General features: G+C 41.2%; 1 protein-coding gene across 2 annotated transcripts in view; it reads right to left on the reverse strand.

Annotated features, from left to right (window-relative positions):
• vps8 (VPS8 subunit of CORVET complex) overlaps positions 1-21,968 on the reverse strand; it is a 543,230-nt gene that overhangs the window by 299,017 nt on the left and 222,245 nt on the right. For both annotated transcript variants that reach the window (XM_060827508.1, XM_060827507.1), the window contains 2 exons: positions 15,981-16,128; positions 10,841-10,930 (listed from right to left, as the gene is read on the reverse strand). In XM_060827508.1, coding sequence (XP_060683491.1) covers positions 10,841-10,930; positions 15,981-16,128 — 238 coding nt within the window. The remainder of the gene's footprint in view (positions 1-10,840; positions 10,931-15,980; positions 16,129-21,968) is intronic.

Below are 21,968 nucleotides of genomic sequence, written 5' to 3' on the forward strand. Positions count from 1 at the left end.
TGTGTGCACTAAAATCAAATGTATTCCAAGAGGCTGAAGTACTCTTATGTGCCACCTTGAATCAAAAGGTGGCTATTATCACGTTCCAAATGAATTATCCCAAGTTCTGGTAAGTTGCTGTTTGCTGGAGGGTGGGAGCCAAAGGGGTAACCTAAATTTGGACTGAAGTTGGTAAAAGGAAGTAGAAACGCTGCTAGGGAGACTAGAAGACAAGAGAAACAAAATCAAGCATGCTTTGACTGCATAATAATGTCAAAAAGATAAAGTTAAGGGCACTCTACCTGAATGCAATGCAGGATTTGCAAGAAGTTAGATTACCTAAAGGCACAAATAGAGGTAAACATGGCTGCATGATAACCAGGACTGGGAAATGAATACCCAAGAATATTCAAAATTTAGGAAGAACTGACAAGGCGGTAAGGAAATGGAGTTGCGCTGTTAAGGGTTGAGATCAGTACATTAGTAAGAACAGTTCAGAAGAACAAGGTGTGGACTCAGTTTGGGTGGAGCTAAGAAACAGCAAGGGGCAGCAGACCTTGATTGGAGTTAACAATAGGCCACGAAATAGCAGCCCGGTATTAATCAAGAGACAGAGATATACTGATTGGTAAAGGAAGTTAAGTTTATATAAGATTTAAAAGAAAATGCTTAAAATAAAACATTCAAAGAAAAGAAATATGAGTACATCTATACATTGCGAGATTTCTTATAATAAAGCAGAGGAGAACCATGAAATTGTTAAGGTATGGGAGTATATAATATGAATGCTACCTAGCAGAAACATAAAAATAGATCATAAATGCTTCTATTGGTATATAAAAAATGAAATATTTGACTGAGACAAACATGGGTCCACTGCAGGCAGAGACAGAAAACTTCATTAGGAAGGACAGAGAAACGACAGAGAAGCATGCCTAACTGTCAAAAAATACCAATAATTTTCTGCTCGATTTAGACATCCAAATGAATAAGGAGAATGAGGAGTTGAAGGAAATTAATGTTGATAAGAAGATTGTGCTGGAGAAATTAATAGAGCTACAAGTTGATATGGCCTGATGATTCCTGCGCAAAACGTCAACTCGTCTGCTCCTCAGATGCTGCCTGACAACTGTGCTTTTTCCAGCACCACACTCTAAGTTGATACATCTCCAGGACTTGATATTGTACATCCCAGAGTGCCAATGGTGGCTGCCTGAGAGATATTGATTGCTTTGGTGATTATCTTTCAAAATGTGAGAAATTCTGAAATGATACTTGCAGTTTGGAAGCTAGCAAGTCTACCTCCATCACTTAAAATGAGAAAACAGGGGATTAGAGATCTGTTAGCCTTATATCAGTAGAAGTGAAAACAGATCAAATCTATTATAAAACATGTGATAAACGGACATATGAATGGGCATGGTCAGCATGGATTTGTGAATAGGAAATCATGTTTGATTAAATTGTTGGAGTTTTATCAGGATATTACAAAACTGATAATGGGGAGTCAATTGACACAGCAATAAAACAAAGTGCTGGAGAAACCCAGAATGTCTGAAGGACCTGTGAAGAGAGAAACAGAGTTAGTATTTTGAGTTTGATAGAACTCTTCTTCCCACAGCACACTGGGACCATGAGTAGGGTCTTGATAAGGCTCTCCACAGAAAGTTAATTAACAATATCATAGCATGTGTGATGCAAGGTAACATACTGGCATTGATGAAGGATTGGATAACAGGCAGAGAAAAGATGGAAAATTCAACTTAGGTTAAAAAATGCTCAGGATAAGCAAAGGTGATCCAGTTATTAGCAGTTCTACTGAAAGTTAAAAGATAAATGGATGCAATTTGAGGTGAAAAAACAAAGATGGACAAAGTTAGAAAATAACTTGAAGAAATGTTGTCAAGAGTTCTGAACAGCCAGAGAAGAAATAAATGATTTTTTTTCAAAAAGGGACCTTCTGAACATTGATATTTAGACATTCAATGAAAAGAGAAATAAAAGCGAGACAAGCTTAGTCTAAAGGGATGTGAAATGGGAGTTGCAGGATTGAATCAAGCAGCGAGAAAGCAGTGGTTAAAGCAATGGGCCGAGGACTTCTGAAACGATCCTGAGGATCTCTTTCTCCACCTTGGCTTTATCAGTATACCTCTGCCAGACAAGAACAGAAATTGAGCAGCAAGCAAAGGAGTTAAATTAATATTTTTCCTGTATCTTTACTACAGAAGCAGCTGCTATTGAAGTCACGATGACAGAGAAGGAAATTTAATCAGGAAAAGGTTTCAAAATTGATGAGAAGATGGAATTGAATAGACCGAACCAGGACAAAATAGGATGCACTCAAGGAAATTGAAAGACAGTAAGATTGGTGATTGCAGGGCACTGGCAATAATATTTAACTCTTCCCTCTACTCAAATGTGGTCTCAGGATTGGAGAATTGACAAAGGAAGCACATGGTGAGGTCAGTGCAGGAGAGAGAAAAAGAAACTGACAGAGCAGTGAACCTGCACAGTTACTGCCTTTGCTGTTTGAATTCATGTATCGCTGGACTCCAGTATGCGTCTGGGAAAATTAGCAAACAGTGAAATTCACAACTGATCTTGGAGGAACTGTTTAGAAGACATTCACAGCACAGAAGCAGATAAGTGTATTGCATTGTTTTTAAGTGTTACCTACAGAAAGTCTGCAGTAGTGAGTAGAGTGTGTTCTTTCTTGATTATATGTTTTTTGAGATATGTCTCTTGCTTAAACTTAAAATATAAGCCATAACTATTAATTTAACCTGGGGCAGTGTTTTGTAGAGAAATAAGACGTGTTATTTTCTGGATGTGTAGATTGTGAAGGTGCAAAAATGGCCTTTAGTAGAGAGATGTGCGCTTCTTGTCAGATGTGGCAAGAAGGGCAGCACAGTGGCATAGGGCGGCACGGTGGCACAGTGGTTAGCACTGCTGCCTCACAGCGCCAGGGACCTGGGTTCAATTCCCGCCTCAGGCGACTGACTGTGTGGAGTTTGCACATTCTCCCCGTGTCTGCGTGGGTTTCCTCCGGGTGCTCTGGTTTCCTCCCACAGTCCAAAGATGTGCGGGTCAGGTGAATTGGCCATGCTAAATTGCCCGTAGTGTTAGGTAAGGGGTATATGTAGGGGTATGGGTGGGTTGCGCTTTGGCGGGTCGGTGTGGACTTGTTGGGCCGAAGGGCCTGTTTCCACACTGTAAGTAATCTAATCTAATCTAATGTGGGAGTTTAAAGAGAGTTTAAGGGTTACTGCGAATTATATCTGCAATAAATGCTGTTGGATGCAAATATTGTCAGATCAAATGGATCAGTTGGAGAGACGGTTAGGAGCAATGAGGAATTTGCAACAGCAACAGTATGTGATGGATGGCAGTTATAGGAAGTGGGGAAAGTCTCAGATACAGTCACATAGATGGGTTAACTCCAGGAAAGGTAAGAGAGGTAGGCAGCTAGTGCAGGAGTCTTCTGTGGCTACCTCCATTTCAAATAAATATGCTGTTTTCGAAAATTTAGGGGGTGATGGATTCTCAGGGGGACGTAGCACGAACAGCCAAGTTTCTGGTATTGAGACTGGCTCCAATGCAATGAGGGGTACATCGGCTTCCAAGAAATGAATTGTGTTAAGTGACTCTCTGGTCCAAGGTACAGACAGACTTTTCAATGGCCAGCAGCGAAAAAGCAGAATGGTGTGTCGTTTCCCTGGTGCCAGGATCAAGGATGTCTCAGAGAGGGTGCAGAATGTTCTCGAGGGGGAGAGGAGCCAGCAAGAGGTCATTGTCCACATTGGAACCAACGAAATAGGAAGGGAAAAGGATGAGATTCTGAAGGGAGATTACAGAGAGTTAGGCAGGAATTTAAAAAGGAGATCCATGAGAATAGTAATATCTGGATTACTCCCGGTGCTACGAGCTAGTGAGGGCAGGAATAGGAGGATAGAGAAGATGAATGCATGGCTGAGGAGCTGGTGTATGGGAGAAGGATTCACATTTTTGGATCATTGGAATCTCTTTTGGTCTAGAAATGACCTGTACAAGAAAGACGGTTTGCACCTAAATTGGAAGGGGACTAATATACTGGCAAGGAGATTTGCTCGGGTTGTTCGGGAGGATTTAAATTAGTAAGGTGGTGGGGGCGGGGGTGGGACCCAGGGAGATAGTGAGGCAAGAGATCAATCTGAGACTGGTACAGTTGAGAACAGAAGCGAGTCATACAATCAGGCAGGCAGGGACAAGGTAGGAGTAGTAAATTAAACTGCATTTATTTCAATGCAAGGGGCCTAACAGGGAAGATCGATGAACTCAGGGCATGGTTAGGGACATGGGACTGGGATATCGTAGCAATGACAGAAACATGGCTCAGGGATGGGCAGGACTGGCAGCTGAATGTTCCAGGATACAAATGCTACAGGGAGGATAGAAAGGGAGGCAAGAGAGGAGGGGGAATGGCATTTTTGATAAGGGATAGCATTGCAGCTGGACTGAGGGAAGATAGGCAATATGTCCAGGGATGTTATTTGGGTGGAACTGAGAAATAAGAAATGGATAATCACCTTATTGGGATTGTATCATAACCTCCCCCCACCAAACAATAGCCAGCAGGAAATTGAGAAACAGATTTGTAAGGAGATCTCAGCTATCTGTAAGAATAATAGGGTGGTTATGGTAGGGGATTTTAACTTTCCAAGCATCGACTGGGACTGCCATAGTGCTAAGGGCTTAGATGGAGAGGAATTTGTTAAGTGAGTACAAGAAAATGATCTGATTCAGTATGTGGATGTACCTACGAGAGACGGTACAAAACTTGACTGACTCTTGGGAAATAAGGCAGGGCAGGTGACTGAGGTGTCAGTGGGGGAGCACTTTGGGGCCAGTGACCATAATTCTATTTGTTGAAAGATAGTGATGGAAAAGAATAGACCAGATCTAAAAGTTGAAGTTCTAAATTGGAGAAAGGCCAATTTTGATGGTATTAGGCAAGAACTTTCAAAAGCTGATTGGGGGCAAATGTTCGCAGGTAAAGGGACGGCTGGAAAATGGGAAGCCTTCAAAAATGAGATAACGAGAATCCAGAGAAAGTATATTCCTGTTAGCGTGAAAGGAAAGGCTGGTAGGTATAGGGATTGTTGGATGAGGTATGTGTAAGTTATAAACAGGATAGATCGTGAGAATCTTTAGAAGAGTATAAAGGTAGTAGAAGTATACTTAAGATGGAAATCAGGAGGGCAAAAAGGGGACATAAGATGGCTTTGGCAAACAGAATTAAGGAGAATCCAAAGGGTTTTTACAAATATATTAAGGACAAAAGGGTAACTAGGGAGAGAATAGGACCCCTCAAAGATCAGCAAGGCGGCCTTTGTGTGGAGCCACACGAGATGGGGCAGATACTAAAGGAGTATTTTGCATCAGCATTTACTGTGGAAAACGATATGGAAGGTATAGAAAGTAGGGAAATAGATGGTGACACCTTGCAAAATGTCCATATCACAGAGGAGGAAGTGCTGGATGTCTTGAAACGGTTAAAGGTGGATAAATCCCTAGGACCTGATCAGGTGTACCACAGAACGCTGTGGGAAGGAGAGAAGTGATTGCTGGGCCTCTTGTTGAGATATTTGTATCATCGATAGTCACAGGTGAGGTGCTGGAAGACAGACTAGAGGTTGGCTAACATGGTGCCACTCTTTAAGAAGGGTAAGGAGAAAACAGGGAACTTTAGACCAGTGAGCCTGATGTTGGTGGTGGGCAAGTTAGATTAGATTAGATTACTTACACAGTGTGGAAACACGCCCTTCGGCCCAACAAGTCCACACTGACCTGCCGAAGCGCAACCTACCCAGACCCATTCCCCCTACATTTACCCCATCACCTAACACTATGGGCAATTTAGCATGACCAATTCACCTGACCTGTACATTTTTGGAGGAAACCGGAGCACCTGGAGGAAACCCACGCAGGCACGGGGAGAATGTGCAAACTCCACACAATCAGTCGCCTGAGACGGGAAATGAACCCGGGTCTCTGGTGCTGTGAGGCAGCAGTGCTAACCATTGTGCCACCGTGCCGCCCAAAAGTTGTTGGAGGGAATCCTGAGGGACAGGATGTACATGTATTTGGAAAGGCAAGGACTGATTAGGGATTGTCAACATGGCTTTGTGCATGGGAAATCATGTCTCACAAACTTGATGAGTTTTTTGAAGAAGTAACAAAGAGGATTGATGAGGCAGAGCGGTAGATGTGATCTATATGGACTTCAGTAAGGCGTTCGACAAGGTTCCCCATGGGAGACTGGTTAGCAAGGTTAGATCTCATGGAATACAGGGAGAACTAGCTAGTTGGATACAGAACTGGCTCAAAGGTAGTAGAAGACAGAGGGTGGCGGTGAAGGGTTGTTTTTCAGACTGGAGGCCTATGACCAGTGGAGTGTCACAAGGATCGGTGCTGGGTCCTCTACTTTTTGTCATTTACATAAATGATTTGGATGCAAGAATAAGAGGTACAGTTAGTAAGTTTGCAGATGACACCAAAATTAGAGGTATAGGGGACAGCAAAGAGGATTACCTCAGATTACGACAGGATCTTGACCAGATGGGCCAATGGGCTGAGAAGTGGCAAAGGGAGTTTAATTCCGATAAATGCGAGGTGCTGCATTTTGGGAAAGCAAATCTTAGCAGGACCTATAAACTTAATGGTAGGTTCCTAGGGAGTGTTGCTGAACAAAGAGACCTTGGAGTGCAGTTTCATAGCTCCTTGAAAATGGAGTCGCAGGTAGATAGGATAGTGAAGGCGGCATTTGGTATGCTTTCCTTTATTGGTCAGAGTGTTGAATACAGGAGTTGGGATGTCATATTGCGGCTGTACAGGACATTGGTTAAGCTACTGTTGGAATATTGTGTGCAATTCTGGTCTCCTTCCTATCGGAAAGATGTTGTGAAACTTGAAAGGGTTCAGAAATGATTTATAAGGATGTTGCCAGGGTTGGAGGATCTGAGCGATAGGGAGAGATTGAACAGGCTGGGGCTGTTTTCCCTGGAGCGTCGGAGGCTGAGGGGTGACCTTATGGAGGTTTACAAAATTATGAGGGGCATGGATAGGATAAATAGAATAAGTATTTTCCCTGGGGTGAGGGAGTCCAGAACTAGAGGGCATAGGTTTAGGGTGAGAGGGGAAAGATATAAAAGAGACCTAAGAGGCAACTTTTTCACACAGAGGGTGGTACGTGTATGGAATGAGCTGCCAGAGGAAGTGGTGGAAGCTGGTACAAATGCAACATTTAAAAGGCATTTGAATGGGCATATGAATAGGAAAGGTTTGGAGGGATATGGGCTGGGTGCTGGCAGGTGGGACTAGATTGAGTTGGGATATCTGGTCGGCATGGACGGGTTGGACTGTAGGGTTTGTTTCCATGCTGTATATCTCTATGACGCTATGCTCAAAGAAAGGGATCAAGGTTAAGCCCAGAAATCATAGACCAGTCAGTTTAACATTGGTGCGAAGGAAACTTCAAGATGGTATTAATAATCACACGTGCAAATTTGGATTAATTATGGAAAGCCAGTCTCGCTTTCTTAAGGGAAAGCTATATCCAACTATCTCTCTCGAGTAATTCTACACAGTTCATGACTAATGTTCAAATTGTCTGCATGGACTTCCAAAAGCCTTTTGATACAAAGTCATGACAGGACAGTCAAATCAAATAAAAGGGACGACAATATCAGGGACACAAAATTAACTGTAATCGAAAATGGACAGCAATGCTTAATGGACTGGAGGAAGGTTGTAATGGAGCTCCCCACAGATGGGCGTTGAGATATCTGCATTTCCTGATATACATTCATGATCTAGACTTTGGTGTGCAGGGATTAATTTCAAAGTTTGTAGACAATTCAAAACATTGAGGCATTGTAAACAGTAAAGTGGACAGTTTATGTCTCAAAAGGCCTCCAAGAAATTTGTAAGCAAGCAGATAGCTGCAAGTGATATTCAATGCCAAAAAATGTGAGGTGATACACTATGGTACAAAGGATATGAAAAACATTGCTTAAAAAAAATGGTGTACAGGAGCAGAGAGATAGATAGGAGTGTAGATGTGCATAAAATATTGAAGATGGAGGACAGCTGGAGAGAGCAGTTAATAAAACATACATTATACTAGACTTTATCAGTAGAGGCAAAGCATACAACAAGGAGGAAGTTACGCTGATCTTGAATGAGACACAAGCTAGACCTCAGCCAGAGTGCTACGGCACTATAGGGAGGACTTTAAGGCATCGCAGAGAGTCCAGATGAGGTTCTGCAATGAGATACATCGAGTATAAAGACATATTAGAGAAGCTGGGATTGTATTGTTTTTGAAGTGGAGAAGGCCAAGTGGAGATTTGAGAGACGTTTTATGAGGGTTTAGGACAGTGTAGTTAGAGAGATACTGTTCCTACTCAAATGGATCAAATGGGAGAGGGCATTAGGTAAATGTAGACAGCAAAAGAAGTAAATACAATGTGAGGAAATACGCTCTCACAGAATCAGTTGTCAGGGTCTGTGTTGCACTTACTGGAAACGTGGCGGAGGTAGGTTCAATTGAGGAGAAACAGGGTAGATGCAGAAATGACGTTCACGTGGGATTCCAGATGAAGGGGTCACAGTCTAAGGATATGGGGTAGACCACTTAGTGCTGAGATGAAGAGAAATTTCTTCACCCAGAAAGTTGAGAGCCTGTGGAATTCACTACCACAGAAGGCAGTCAAGGCCTGGATGATTTCGAGAAAGTTGGATTTAGCACATGAGCTCAAATTGATCAAAGGACATGAGGAAAAAGCAGGATCACCAGGAACATAATCAGTGGTGCAGCTGGCTAATAGGGCTGAATGGCCTAAAGCTGCTTGTATTTTCTGTTTCTATGTATTCAAGAGGGTACTAGATGATTATAAACAGAAACAATATGCAAGGTTCCAAGGAAAAGTGGCACAAAGTCATAATTCTCAGTGAAGAGCCAGTGAGAACACAATGGCTTCCTACTGCACCATAATAATTCTGTTATTCTGAGAGTTGATAGCATCAAATGCCAGTTGTAAAACAGTAAAGTAAAAATCCCTTTGTTAGGCACATGAAAATTAAAAAAGAAATCAACAAAAGAGGAAGAAATTGGAATAGCACAAGGCTGTTGCCTGAGCTCTAACTATATTAAGATCAAAAACGATATGAGCTTTCAAATGTAAAAGTTAATTCCATTTCTCTTTAATAAACAAAGATAGAAGAAACAGGTTCCTGTCCCCATTGGCAGCTAAAACATCTGCTACAAACCTACAGATTCCCATAACTACCTGGACTACATCTCTTCCCACCCAGTATTCTGCAAGAGCTCCATCCCATTCTCCCAATTCCTCCGCCTCTGCTGCATTTGCTCGGATGAGGAGATATTCCCCCTTGCAAGCGCCCCAGGTGTCCACCTATTTTGAGTAATGCCCTTTTCCTCCCTCCATCACCCAGTCAGCCCTCCACTGTACCACCTTCATTCACTGTTCCACTGCTCTAAATCACCCCCCCAAAGTAATAAGGACAGAGTCCTCCTTGCCTTCACCTACCTAGTCTCTGCATCCAACGCATCATCCTCAAACACTTCTGCCAACTCCAAATATTCCTCACCACCAAAAACATCTTCGCCTCCCCACCCCTCTCTGCCTTCCACAAGGACCATTCCCTTCAACAGTCCTTGGTTCATGCTACCCCCACCATTGAACCCCCATGCACTTTCCCCTGCAACCAGAAAAGATGCAAAACTTGCCAGCGCACCACCCCACTCACCTCCATCCAGGGCCCCAAAGAGTCCTTCCAGGTGAGGCAGAGGTTCAACTGCCTCTCTTCCAACCTAGTTTACTGCATCAGGTGCTCCCAATGTAGTCTTCTCTACATCGGGGAGACCAAATGCCCATTTCAATTCCCCCAACCATTCCCTTTCCGACATGACCATCCTTGGTCTCCTCCAGTGCCAAAACAAACCACAGTGCCAGTTGGAGGAACAACACCTTGTCTACCGCCTGGGCACCCTTCGGCCCAGAGGACTCAACATTGAGTGCTCCAGTTTCAAATAACCTCCCTCACTATCCCCCAACTCCTTTCCCAGCCCATCCTCCTCACTACCACTGCTCCCTGCCACCAACTGGATTAATTCATCCCATTGACCAACCAGGTCATACCCTCCAACTGTCTTCGCCTATCCCCACTTCACTATCCTGCCTCAGCCTACCCCTTTTTTTGCAGCGCTCCCTACACCCACCCTAAGTCCTGAAGAAGGGTTATACCCAAAATGTTGACTTCTCCCGCTCCTGATGCTGCCTGACTTGCTGTGTCCTTCCAGCCTCCTGCCTGTCTACTTTGGATTCCAACATCTGCAGCTTTTTTTTTGTCTCAAAACATGCCCACAGGCAGACATAGAAAATTCAACTTTCACAGGCATTGTAGCAATAACAAACTCATTTACATATTCAGAGAATATAATCTGTTTTTTTTTAATGCATTGTGAGGATGCAGTCAGAACAAAATGAAGCTCAATTCCTAAAATTTCTGAAGTGGTATTATTCTCACAAATGAAAACTCGCCTGAGTCTCTGTTGGAGAAAATGGTCTCAGAAAGCCAAGTTCCTTGAAGTGAACAGGCAACAAAAATCTGGCCTCAGCCTTTAAAATAAATTGTAACATTCAAAGAGCAACTTCTCTTTCTGGAAGGGCAAGAATAAAATACCTATAATTTGACCCGCTTTCATTTTTTAATTAATACCAACTAGTGATTGCACCTGCAACTGCCTGAAAAAAATGCAGATTTACGAAGACTTCTGAATAGGATGTAATGATCATACCTCAAGCAGGACAAAAAAGGCAGCATGCACATCTCCCTTCTTCTCCAGTAAGTAGGCCGAGGCTTCATGAAGTCTATGCTTCTCTGTAATCTAAGTAATTAATACGTCAAATTAAAACTCCAGCGACAAATAGCTTCCATGGAAATACTATCTCAACTGGATCATACAATGTTGGCTACATTTGCAATCTGCTCTTGATTCGTAGATCAAGTGTTAGGCACCCAGATGCTAACAATGCTTACTCTGTTCTTACTCAATGTTACTTGCAACCCAACCACAGAAAGACTTATTTTTAAATGGGAGCAGGGTCAATGTTCAGATTTCCTAGGTGAGCTGTACATGTGTGCTGAAAGGAACAGATTACTTACTTAGATTACTTACTCACAAGTGTGTAAACCGACCCTTCGGCCCAACAATCCACACCGACCCACCAAAGCGCAACCCACCCAAACCTATTCCCCCTACATTTACCCCTGCCCCTAACACTACGGGCAATTTCAGCATGGCCAATTCACCTAACCTGCACATTTTTGGATTGTGGGAGGAAACCGGAGCACCCGCAGAAAACCCACGCAGACATGGGGAGAATGTGCAAACTCCACACAGTCAGTCGCCTGAGGCAAGAATTGAACCTGGATCTCTGGCACTGTGCCACCGTGCCGCCCACGGCATGGATCTGCATCTTGTCAGCTACCTTCAAAATTAAACCAATTAACAAAAACAGAAGTACTCCGTGAATTCCAACTGTACACAAAAAAAACTGAATTCAGTTCTGTGTATCATACTTCAGGAAGGGCATAATGGCCTCAGAGTGGGTGTAGTGCAAATTCACCAGAATGCCCCTGAGCTAAAAGGATTAAATTACAAAAACAGGTTTCATAGATCTCATTCTTCAGAGTACAGATATTAAAGGGTGATTTGACTGAGATGTATAACATAATTAAACAAATCTACAACACAATCTCCAACTCTCAAAAATCATTTTGACCCCTTCTGCAACTCCAAGGTGCTCTGTTCAATCCACATTACACCTTAATACATCACATCTTAACACATCATATGGAGCAACTTCCCTGAATAATAGCTACCAAAACATATTCTTCAGATCAAGGAATAAGGGATCACATGAAGCCATTAACAAGTTTCTTGTGATAAACCTCACTCATCATATGGCCAGCTCTGGGACTCCACGAGTGGTTCTTGCTAAAAAGTGTCAATTGGAGCCAGAGCCACTATCTACCCAGCCTTTAGACACATAAACAATGTTGCACATTCCACTAACTTACATCCTTTTGAAGTTCTACACTTTTTTTCCTCACTGTTCATAATACTTCCAAGCCTTGAATCATCTCCAAATGTTGTAATTGTACCTGTACATATATGTGGAACAGCAGAGTTCTTCATACTGACTATCGGACAACTCCACTACAAACATGGCTCCAGTCCAAAAGAAAATTCACCACTACTTTGTTCTTTGCTACTCGGCCTATTTTGTATCCATGTTGCTGCTACTTTTTTATTCTACGAGCTATATCTGTTTGTTGTATAGCACTGCAGAAAATGCCTTTGCGGAGTTCATCTACACTACATCAACAGCATCTGGGTTCTTACGTTTCTCTGAAACTTGCATCAAAAAATTATACCATCAGTTGCCCTTAAAATTAGTGATGATTTTGTTTTCTTAACTGACAATTTCCCCAACTGCTATTGATTTGGTCTCAAATTCAAGTTTCACCACCAAAGTTGATCCTTTTTTTGTACAAAGATGGAATATTTACAATTCTTCAGTGCTCTAGTACCAGTCTTGAATCTAAGGAAGATTGGAAAATAGTGATCAGCTCCTCCCAAATCTCTACTCTCATTTCCGTTAGTATTCCCATGTGGTGCAATGCTATATTTACTTTATAAACAGAGAACCTGTCCAATTACTCTCATTATCAATGTTTATGTCCTTTTAGTATCTGAGCTGCCTCCTCACTCAACATGACGTGGACAGCATCATCTTCCCTGGTAAAGACACCCATACAAGATATTCAATAAATACCTCAGCGATGCCTTCTGTATCCATGCACAAGTCTCCTTTTGATTCCTATTTGATTGTACTTTTGTTTAAACTACTCTTTTAATATTTACATGCCCAAAGTCATCTTTTCAATTCTCTTCAATATTAGCTGACAGTTTCTTCTCATACTCTCTCTTTACTTCTCTTATTTGTTTTGTCAATTGACCTCTGAACCTTCTATATGCAGTCCTGGCTTTCAACCTTTCTTTCCAAATGACTAGCTGAGTTCTACTGTCCTTACCTACATCCAGTTCTTACCTACTGAAATTGCCTTCCCTAGTAATTAATTATTCTTACTCTGAACTGTTCTTTGTCCTTTACCACAGCCAGCCTAAACTTTATGACACAATGCAGACTGCCCAACCTTGGGGGCCCCCTTGGCTCATAAGCCTCATTCCTGATGAAGGGCTTATGCCCAAAACATCGATTCTCCTGCCCGGCTGGCTGTATTTTTCCAGCTCCACACTCTTCAACTCTGCTCCATAAATATTCCAGTACTGACACTTGATCCACTTGGCTTATCTCATTTCCAAGATCGAGGTGCCTGCTTTCCCATTGTAACTGGAAAAATATTGCCGTAGAAAAGTTCGCCTGAAAAAATTCTAGGAAGTTCTGCTCCATTCAACCCTTCACACTACAATTATTCCAGTCTATATTCAGATATACAAAGTGCCCATTACCATATATATGATAGCATTTTCACCTTTTGAGTCAAAGAGACTCGAGCACAAGATAATTTAGGCTGAGATTGCAATGCAGCCTTGAGGGAGTGCAACAGTGGAGGTGCTGCCTTTGGAATGAGACGTTAAACTGCTGTTGTATCTCCTCTCTCAGTTAGATAGCAAAGTTCTATTGTACCTTAGTCAAGACTTACTCCTCAAACAACATGACTCAGAAGTTTATCTGGACATTTGCCATTTTGTGATTGATAGGAGCTTGCTGTATGCAAATTGGTTGCTACATTTCCTATATCACAATTGTGACTTCACTTCAAAAATAAGTTACCATCACAAAGTGCTTTGGGATGGTCAGAGGCTTCCTGGGATAGGTGCTATATTAATGCAAGCTTTCATTTCTTGAAATTTGTTTCTGTAAATTACAAGTTTAACTTGCCCCTGGGACCATCTCTCCCATAAGCTTGCACGTCACAGTTTTGTGGACGTAGCCACTTCTAAATGGATGGACATTGTTGTCTGCAAGAAATTTTCTGCAATCTGGGGTTTGAAGCTGACACACTCTGCAGTGACTGTTATCCCAGGAACATTTGTTGCAGTTACCATGACAGGAATGGATTGTGACATACAGGAAAAAGTAAAATAATTCAACAGAAGAAAATAGGCAGGAGAAGATCTTCTGGAAAAGGAAGCAAAAACTAACAGTGCTTGTGATATGAATAATCTTGTTGAGTGTCATGATCAATGTTACCACGGAATATATGCTACATGGAATATTAATGAATAGCAAATGTGAATTTTGGAGAACACTTTAATTGCTCAGCATCAATGGCTTAGAAGGGAACTTTACGGTCAACCGGAATCTTGAAAATCATCCAAGGGATATCGTGTTTGATTTTTCTTTTGTACACATGAAATGCATTTACATTTTTACTTACACTAAAATCTTTGCAGTAGTACAGAACTGTTGCATCTGGATTACTCCCAAGTTGGAATCTGGTGCATGCCAGGAACACAGATTGGCTGAATGATTAAATTGGATTATTCTGCAAATGCCAGGGATGTGTTAGACATTTCTACATAAATTCTACATAAATAGAGTGCAGGCCTGCTCATCTATATTATGGATGTCAGAATGCATAACTACACAAATAGAAGAATAATGCAAAAGCAAATTTGCATTAAGTTCAAATTTTAAGCAGTTAAAATTTAACTGTGGCTTTCCTCCAAATTTAACACAGATACACTGTGATGGTGTTAAGGCTAACTAGAAATTGCATTTTAATTCTAGGATGGAAAATATCTCAGTAGAGTTGGTTGCTAATTAATGAGGTATAATATTGTTGATATTTATTATCTTTTATTACAAAGACAGGAGCCACCCAGTGGCCAGTTTCTGTAAATGCAGAACAATTTGTTAAAATGATTTCATGCTTTCATCTCCAATTTGCAAGTTAGAACATTGCATGTGATTAATTTAAAATAAAAAGCCTCAATTTTCAGTCAGCCTCAAAAGTAACTGGTACGGCACTCAAGTTGGTGGCCTGTTCACATCTTGACTTCTGTACTTCCTCCTCACACCAACTGCTACATGCATCACTTCTCCTTTCAATTATTCAACCCCTTTTTACTCATTCCATCATTACTATGCACATTTTTCAACAGAACATGGCAACCTCTTGAACAAATGATGAGGGGACAGAAGTTCCCTCAACAGTAACTCATTTCCCTCCTCAAACCTCATTTTCACTTCTCCCACAAGAAACTTGCTTAGCTTTCAAAATCCAACTTATTGTATAATCAGTCAGGGCAGATAACCTATTTGATTGATAGATTGAGCAAACTGGATCACCTGCCTGACTGGTAAACTATCGGTCTTGATCACCCATTTGATGGGAAATCTGACGGAGTGGATCATCCTTTGGTTTTGATCGCATTGTTTTCATGTTAGCACTGGCAAAGTTTCACTGAACCGATTTAGAGATCGCAATTTGAAAAAAATATCAAATAGCCATTCTGCTCAATTTTGCAAGAGTATTAGCTGTATTAGTTTTTATTATTTGCTGTACTGGCAAGACATCATCATTTCTTAACAGGTTCAAATTTCTACAGGCTTATTCCTCACATAGGGCCTTTTGATATAAGAATAAAAACATTTTTAATATTAACAAGGCCAAGTCACACCATAATGCTGCTTCCAGGATAATGTATACTGTAGATAACTGGTAAGGAAAAGTGTCCCACTGACCTCATGGCTTCCAATGAAATGTTCTTAACTGGATTGTTTGTTTAAAAATTAGTGAAACCGTGTTGGCTAAGGAATTTTCCATATAACAACCACCCACGTCTTTGGTTCCAGGCACTTTACTAATGATTCTACTATATACACACTGTTAAGCAGTACCTGAATGGCTTCTTCGAGTCTGTAGTATTCTGACAACTTGAGGAAATCTGTCACCCGATGTGGACTATATTGACAAAGCAGGTCAAGGTACTGTTCGTGGATGTCAGGATTCAGTTGCTGAAGCTCTCGATTCACCTGCACTCCATCTCTGAAAATTAAATACATGGAGTAAGTGTTCAATGATAAAAATGCATGTACAACATAAAGACACACCACTGATTGCGAATTAAGAGATTTGATGAAATCCTGAGAAAAGTGCAATAAAAATAAAAACATGTTCTATGCCAAACAACACCTCTATGAGTTGAATCAAAACTTCCCTGATTCTTCTTCAAATGCATAGAAACAGAAAACAATACAGCATGTTTTTTTTCTCTGGTGCACTGGTATCTAATGCCTTAATCAAACACAAATTTATCCAGACTAAACAGGGGAAACATTTTTATTGAGAAATAAATAGAGCATATAAATTAATGTTATGGCTTTTGTGTGATGCAACAAAAAAAAATTGTACTGTCGCACCCGTTATTTGATGATTTTCAGATCCCTCAACATGAAGGTGGAGTGAAACTGCGTACCAGGGATCTGTCTGAATGCAAGACACCAGTCCACAGCATGATTTCATTATAAATAAGAGTGCCAGATGTTCCTTTCCAGAAGTCATGGTCAAAACTCGATCACATTTTATTTTCATAACTTAAATTTAAATGACAATTTCCACATCATAAAAACGTTGTCTCTGTTCCTTTTAATGCTTGCCAATCTCAATTTTCAACCAATTCAGTTCTGTGTAAAAGTAACTATTCTCAGCTGAAGCAATAGCTGCCCAGTTCTTTCCAATTACTAAAACAAAGTTCAAGAAAGTTTGTTACTAATAAACTTTCAGAGTTGACAGCTGACTATGGCCTTAGGTTGTTGTCAAGAGTTTGCTTTCTTCATCATATATGGTTGGCTGATGGATAGCAATAACAATGAACACACATGGTTATATTAATGAGGAGTTTTATTATATACATCTTGCAGTCATTTGCAATTTCCGTCAAATTTTAGGGCCTTGTATTTTGACTTCACACATTTTAAAACTCAAATTTTAAAAAAATATTTTTTTGGGTTCTTTTAAGCAATGTAAGGTGACGTTCCTGTCAGGATTTTAGGTCGCCATTTTGCAAATGTAGCAGGAAGGTTAAACTGAACACTTGAGATTCCAACATTTTGATGATTTGATATGTTTGGACATCATTGGAGAATTTCAACAGAATAACAGCTTTCATTAATCTGAGGGAGCACAACTGCACTTTAGGATGGTTTATTGCAGAAACAATACTTAGGCTGCCAAAAAAGGAATGTTGTATTAATCAAAGTCCCTAGTGAATATAAAAGGAACTTGTGCAATTATACAACAAAAGGTATTAGTTATTAGCCAAAACAAAACTTGCAGCCTTTTGTTTTAAACATTGACTTATGGGATGTGGGTATCACTGGCTAGCCAGCATTTATCACTTGTCCCTAGTTGCCCTGGAGAAGATGGTGGTGAGTTTCCTTCTTGAATACCTGCAGTCTGTGCTGTGGGTTGACTCACAAAACCCTTAAGTGAGAATTCCACTATTTTGACTCAGCAGCAGTGAAGGAATGGTGATATATTCCAAGTGAAAATGCTGAGTGGCTTGGAGGGGAACTTGCAGGTGGTGGTGTTCCCTGGCACCTGTTGCCCTTGTCTGGTGGGTATGGATAGTGTTGTCTAAGGATTTTTAGTGAATTTCTGCAGTGCATCATGTAGATAGTACACGCTAGCATTGATGAAATACCTGAAAACGGTTGGGCCAAGGACCTCTTGCAGAGGTGTCTTGGAGCTGAGATGACTGGCCTCCAGCATTGATAACCACCTTCCTATGTGTCAGGTATGACTCCAACCACCAGAGAGTTTGACTCCTGATACCCAGTGATTGCAGTTTTTCTAGGACTCCTTGATGGCACGCTTGGTCGAACAGAATATTGATGTCAAGGGCTGTCTCTCTCATCTCTGAAATTCAGCTTGTGTCCATGTTTGAACCAAGGCTGTAATGACGTCAGCAGTGGGATGGCCCTGGCAGAACCCAAACTGGGCGTCACTAAGCAGGTTATTGTTGAACAAGTCCTGTTTGATAGCACTGTTGGTAACACCTTCTATCACCGTCCTGATGATTGGGGGTTGACTGATGGGGTAGTAACTAGCTGCATTTAATTTGTCCTCCTTCTTGTGTACAGGACATAACTGGGAAATTTTCCACAGTCAGATAGATACCAGTGTTGAAACTGTACTGGAACAGCTTGGCTGGGGGAGTGGCAAGATCAGTAGCACAAGACTTAAATACTATTGCCGGAATGTTATTATGAGGATACAATATCTTCTACCGTTTGTTGATATCATGTGGAGTGAATCGAATTGGCTGAGGACTGGTATCTGAAAGGCTGGGGAGCACTGGAGGCGGCCCAGATGGATCATCCACTTGGCACTTCTGACTGAAGATTGCTGCAGAAGCTTTAACCATTCTAGCTTAAATCTCCAATCCTAGCCTTTTTCATTGGCATACATTAAATAGTATAGTGGACTAAAACAACAATTGCAGCAGATATTACCAGCTTACGTGGAGATGTAGGTTAGAATCAATAATGCATTAGTTCATCATCTATGCATATTTTACCCATTATCTTTTATAGAATTACTAGTTTTCATTAATTATTCTTGTTTAACTGCAAACCTCAATTTGAAAATATGGATTAGTTCAACAGTCTATTTGCCTGTGAATCCACACACACCAGTCACACAGCTTTCTGCCAAATTATGTACCATAGGCAGCTGTAAGCACAACTTTTATTAAGCATCTGTCTAGGCTATAAAATGCCAGGAACCAATGTAATTAATTTAATAACAGTAATGTTTCTTATCCTGATAGATTTTTGGACATTTCCAATAACTGTGTGTTTACCCATTTTAATGAAAATAAACTCTCTTGCATAATATGTACAGCCACACTCAGTTATGTACTTTTTATTCTCAACACAATCCTGCTCCAGTTTACTTCCATCTCATCATTATACCTTTGCATTCTACTCTCTCATGTTTATACAGGTTCCCTTTAAATGCATCAATGATATTCACCTCCGCTACTAAATATGGTAGCGAGTTCCACATTCCAACTACTCTTTGTTACAAGGAGATTCTGCAATTTTTGAGAAGGTGTGTAGCTCAGGTTGATGATAAGTATGCAAGTTAACTCACTGAGCTCAAAGGTTTGTTTTCAGATGTTTCGTCACCATGACTAGGTAACATCATCAGTGACAGTCTCCGGTGAAGCACTGGTGGTATGTCCTGTCTCTCTATTTATTGACCTTGGTTTCTTAAGGTGGGTGATGTCATTTCCGGTCCTTTTTTCAAGGGGAAGTAGATAGGATCTAAATCGAAGTGTTTATTGATGGAATTCGGGTTAGAATGTCGTGCATCTAAGAATTCTTGTGCGTGTCTTTGTTTCACTTGTCCTAGGATGTGAGTGTTGACCCAGTCAAAGTGGTGCCCTTCTTTGTCTGTGTCTATAGAAACTACTGATAGTGGGTTGTGTCTTTTGGTGGCCAATTTTGGCGGGTCGGTGTGGACTTGTTGGGCCAAAGGACCTGTTTCCACACTAAGTAATCTAATTAAGTATGTATCTCTTGAATTTCAAACTGAATTTATTGCGGACTATATTTGCTATGCCCCTTATGACATTCTCCAGAAATTTGATTGCTCTACTATTTTTCAGATCTTTCCTAGGATGTGGACTTCACCAGCAAGGCTAGCTTTTCATGCTCGTCCTTCATCTCCCTTGAGCTAGGTGACTTTTTTTGGCCATTTCAAAGGGCAGTTTAGAGTTAACCGCAGTGGTATGGGTCTGGAGTCACATGTTGGCAGATAAGCATCAGGTTAGCATGTATGCAAGGTTTAAGTTCAAGGCAGACTAGGTATGAAGCAAAAAGGAAGGATAACTTAGAATATATTACTGTAAATCATGAGGATAAGAAAATTGGCATGAAGGCACTTTACCCGAATGCTCGTAGTATTCAGAACAAAGCAGATGAATTAACAGCACCAAATTATCATGAGTGGTTATGATGTGGCAGGCATCACAGACTTGTGATTGGAAGTGGTTCAGGACGAACAGTTAAACATCCAAGGATTTACAACTTATCAAAAAGACAGGGAGGTGGGCAGAGGGGGCAGGGTTGCCTTGTTAGTTAAGAATGAAATTAAATCTATGGCACTGAATGACATCGGGTCAGATGATGTGGAGTCTGTGTGGGTGGACTTGAGGAACCATAAAGGCAAAAAACCCAGCAGTGGTCAGGATAGAGGCACAAGATATTTCAGGAAATTGATAGGGCATGTCAGAAAGACAAGGTCATGGGGGACTTCAATATGCAAATGGACTGGGTGAATAATATTGCTGGTGGATCCAAAGAAAGGGAATTCATGGAATGCTTACAGGATGGCTTTTCGGAACAGCATGTGATGGAGCCCACAAGGAAGCAGGTTATTCTGGACTTAGTGCTACATACTGAACCAGACTTTATAAAAGATCTTAAAGTAAGGGAACACTTGGGAGGCAGCGATCATAATATGGTAGAGATCAGCCAGCAGTTTGAAAGAGAGAAGACAAAATCAGATGCAATAGTGTTACAGTTAAATAAAGGAAATGATAGAGGCACGAAAGAGGAACTGACAAAGATCGACTGGAAGCAGAGCCTAGTGGGGAAGACAGTAGAGCAACAATGACAAGAGTTTCTGGGTTAGATTGAGGACACACTTCAGAGGTTCATCCCAAAGAAAATAAAGATTATCTGGGTGTGTTGGGGGGGGGGGGTTGTGGATTAAACAGCCATGGCTGACAAAGCAAGTCAGGAAATGTATCATAGAAAAAGAGAGAACCTTTAAAGTGGCCAAGACCACTGGGAAATCAGAAGATTGGGAAGACTACAAAAACAAACACAGGAACACAGGTTAACAAAGAGAGAGATATGAAGTTAAGTTAGCCAGTAATATTAGAAATGATAGTAAAAGTTTCTTTCAATACATAAGAAACAAACAAGTGGCAAAAGTAGAAATTGTGCCACTCCAAATTGATGGAGGAAGGCTAGTGCTGGGAGATGAGGAAATAGCTGAAGAACTTAATGCATACTTTGTGCCAGTCTTCACAGTGGAAGACATGAGTAATATCCCAAAAAGTAAGGAGAGTCAGGGGGCAGAGTTGAGTATGGTAGCCATTACAAAAGAGAAAGTGCTAGAAAAGCAAGAAAGTCATAAAAATTGACAAATCTCCTGGCCTGGGTGGGCTACATCCTAGAGTTCTAAGAGAGGTGGCTGAAGAAATCAGCGTTGGCTGTAATCTTTCAAAAGTCACTGGAGTCAGGGAAAGTCCCAGATGATTGGAAACTCGCTGTTGTAACCCTCTTGTTCAAGAAAGGATCAAGACAAAAGATGGAAAATTATAAGCAGATTAGCCTGACCTCGGTTGTAGGTAAAATTCCAGAATCCATCGTTAGGAATGAGATTTCTAAATTCTTGGAAGGGTACAGTCGGATTAGAACAAATCAGCATGGATTTAGTAAGGGGAGGTCATGCCTGACAAACCTGTTAGAATTCTTCCAAGAGGTAACAAGTAGGTTAGACCAAAGAAACCCAGTGAATATTATCTACCTAGTCTTCCAAAAGGCCTTTGATAAGGTGCCTCACGGAAGGCTGCTGAGTAAGGTGAGGGCCAATGCTGCTTGAGGTGGGCTGCTGGTGTGGATTGAGGATTGGCTGTCTGAGAGAAGGCAGAGAGTTGGGATAAAGGGTTCTTTTTCTGCTTGTCACTAGCTGACATTCAGTGTCCCGCACGGTTCAGTGTTGCGGCCAAAGCTGTTCACTTTGTATATAAATAATGAAGGATAATGATAATGGATGAAGGGACTGGGGGCATTCTGGCCAAGTTTGCC

The sequence above is a fragment of the Hemiscyllium ocellatum genome, chromosome 7 (genome assembly GCF_020745735.1).
Source record: "Hemiscyllium ocellatum isolate sHemOce1 chromosome 7, sHemOce1.pat.X.cur, whole genome shotgun sequence".
Classification (NCBI taxonomy): Eukaryota; Metazoa; Chordata; class Chondrichthyes; order Orectolobiformes; family Hemiscylliidae; genus Hemiscyllium; species Hemiscyllium ocellatum.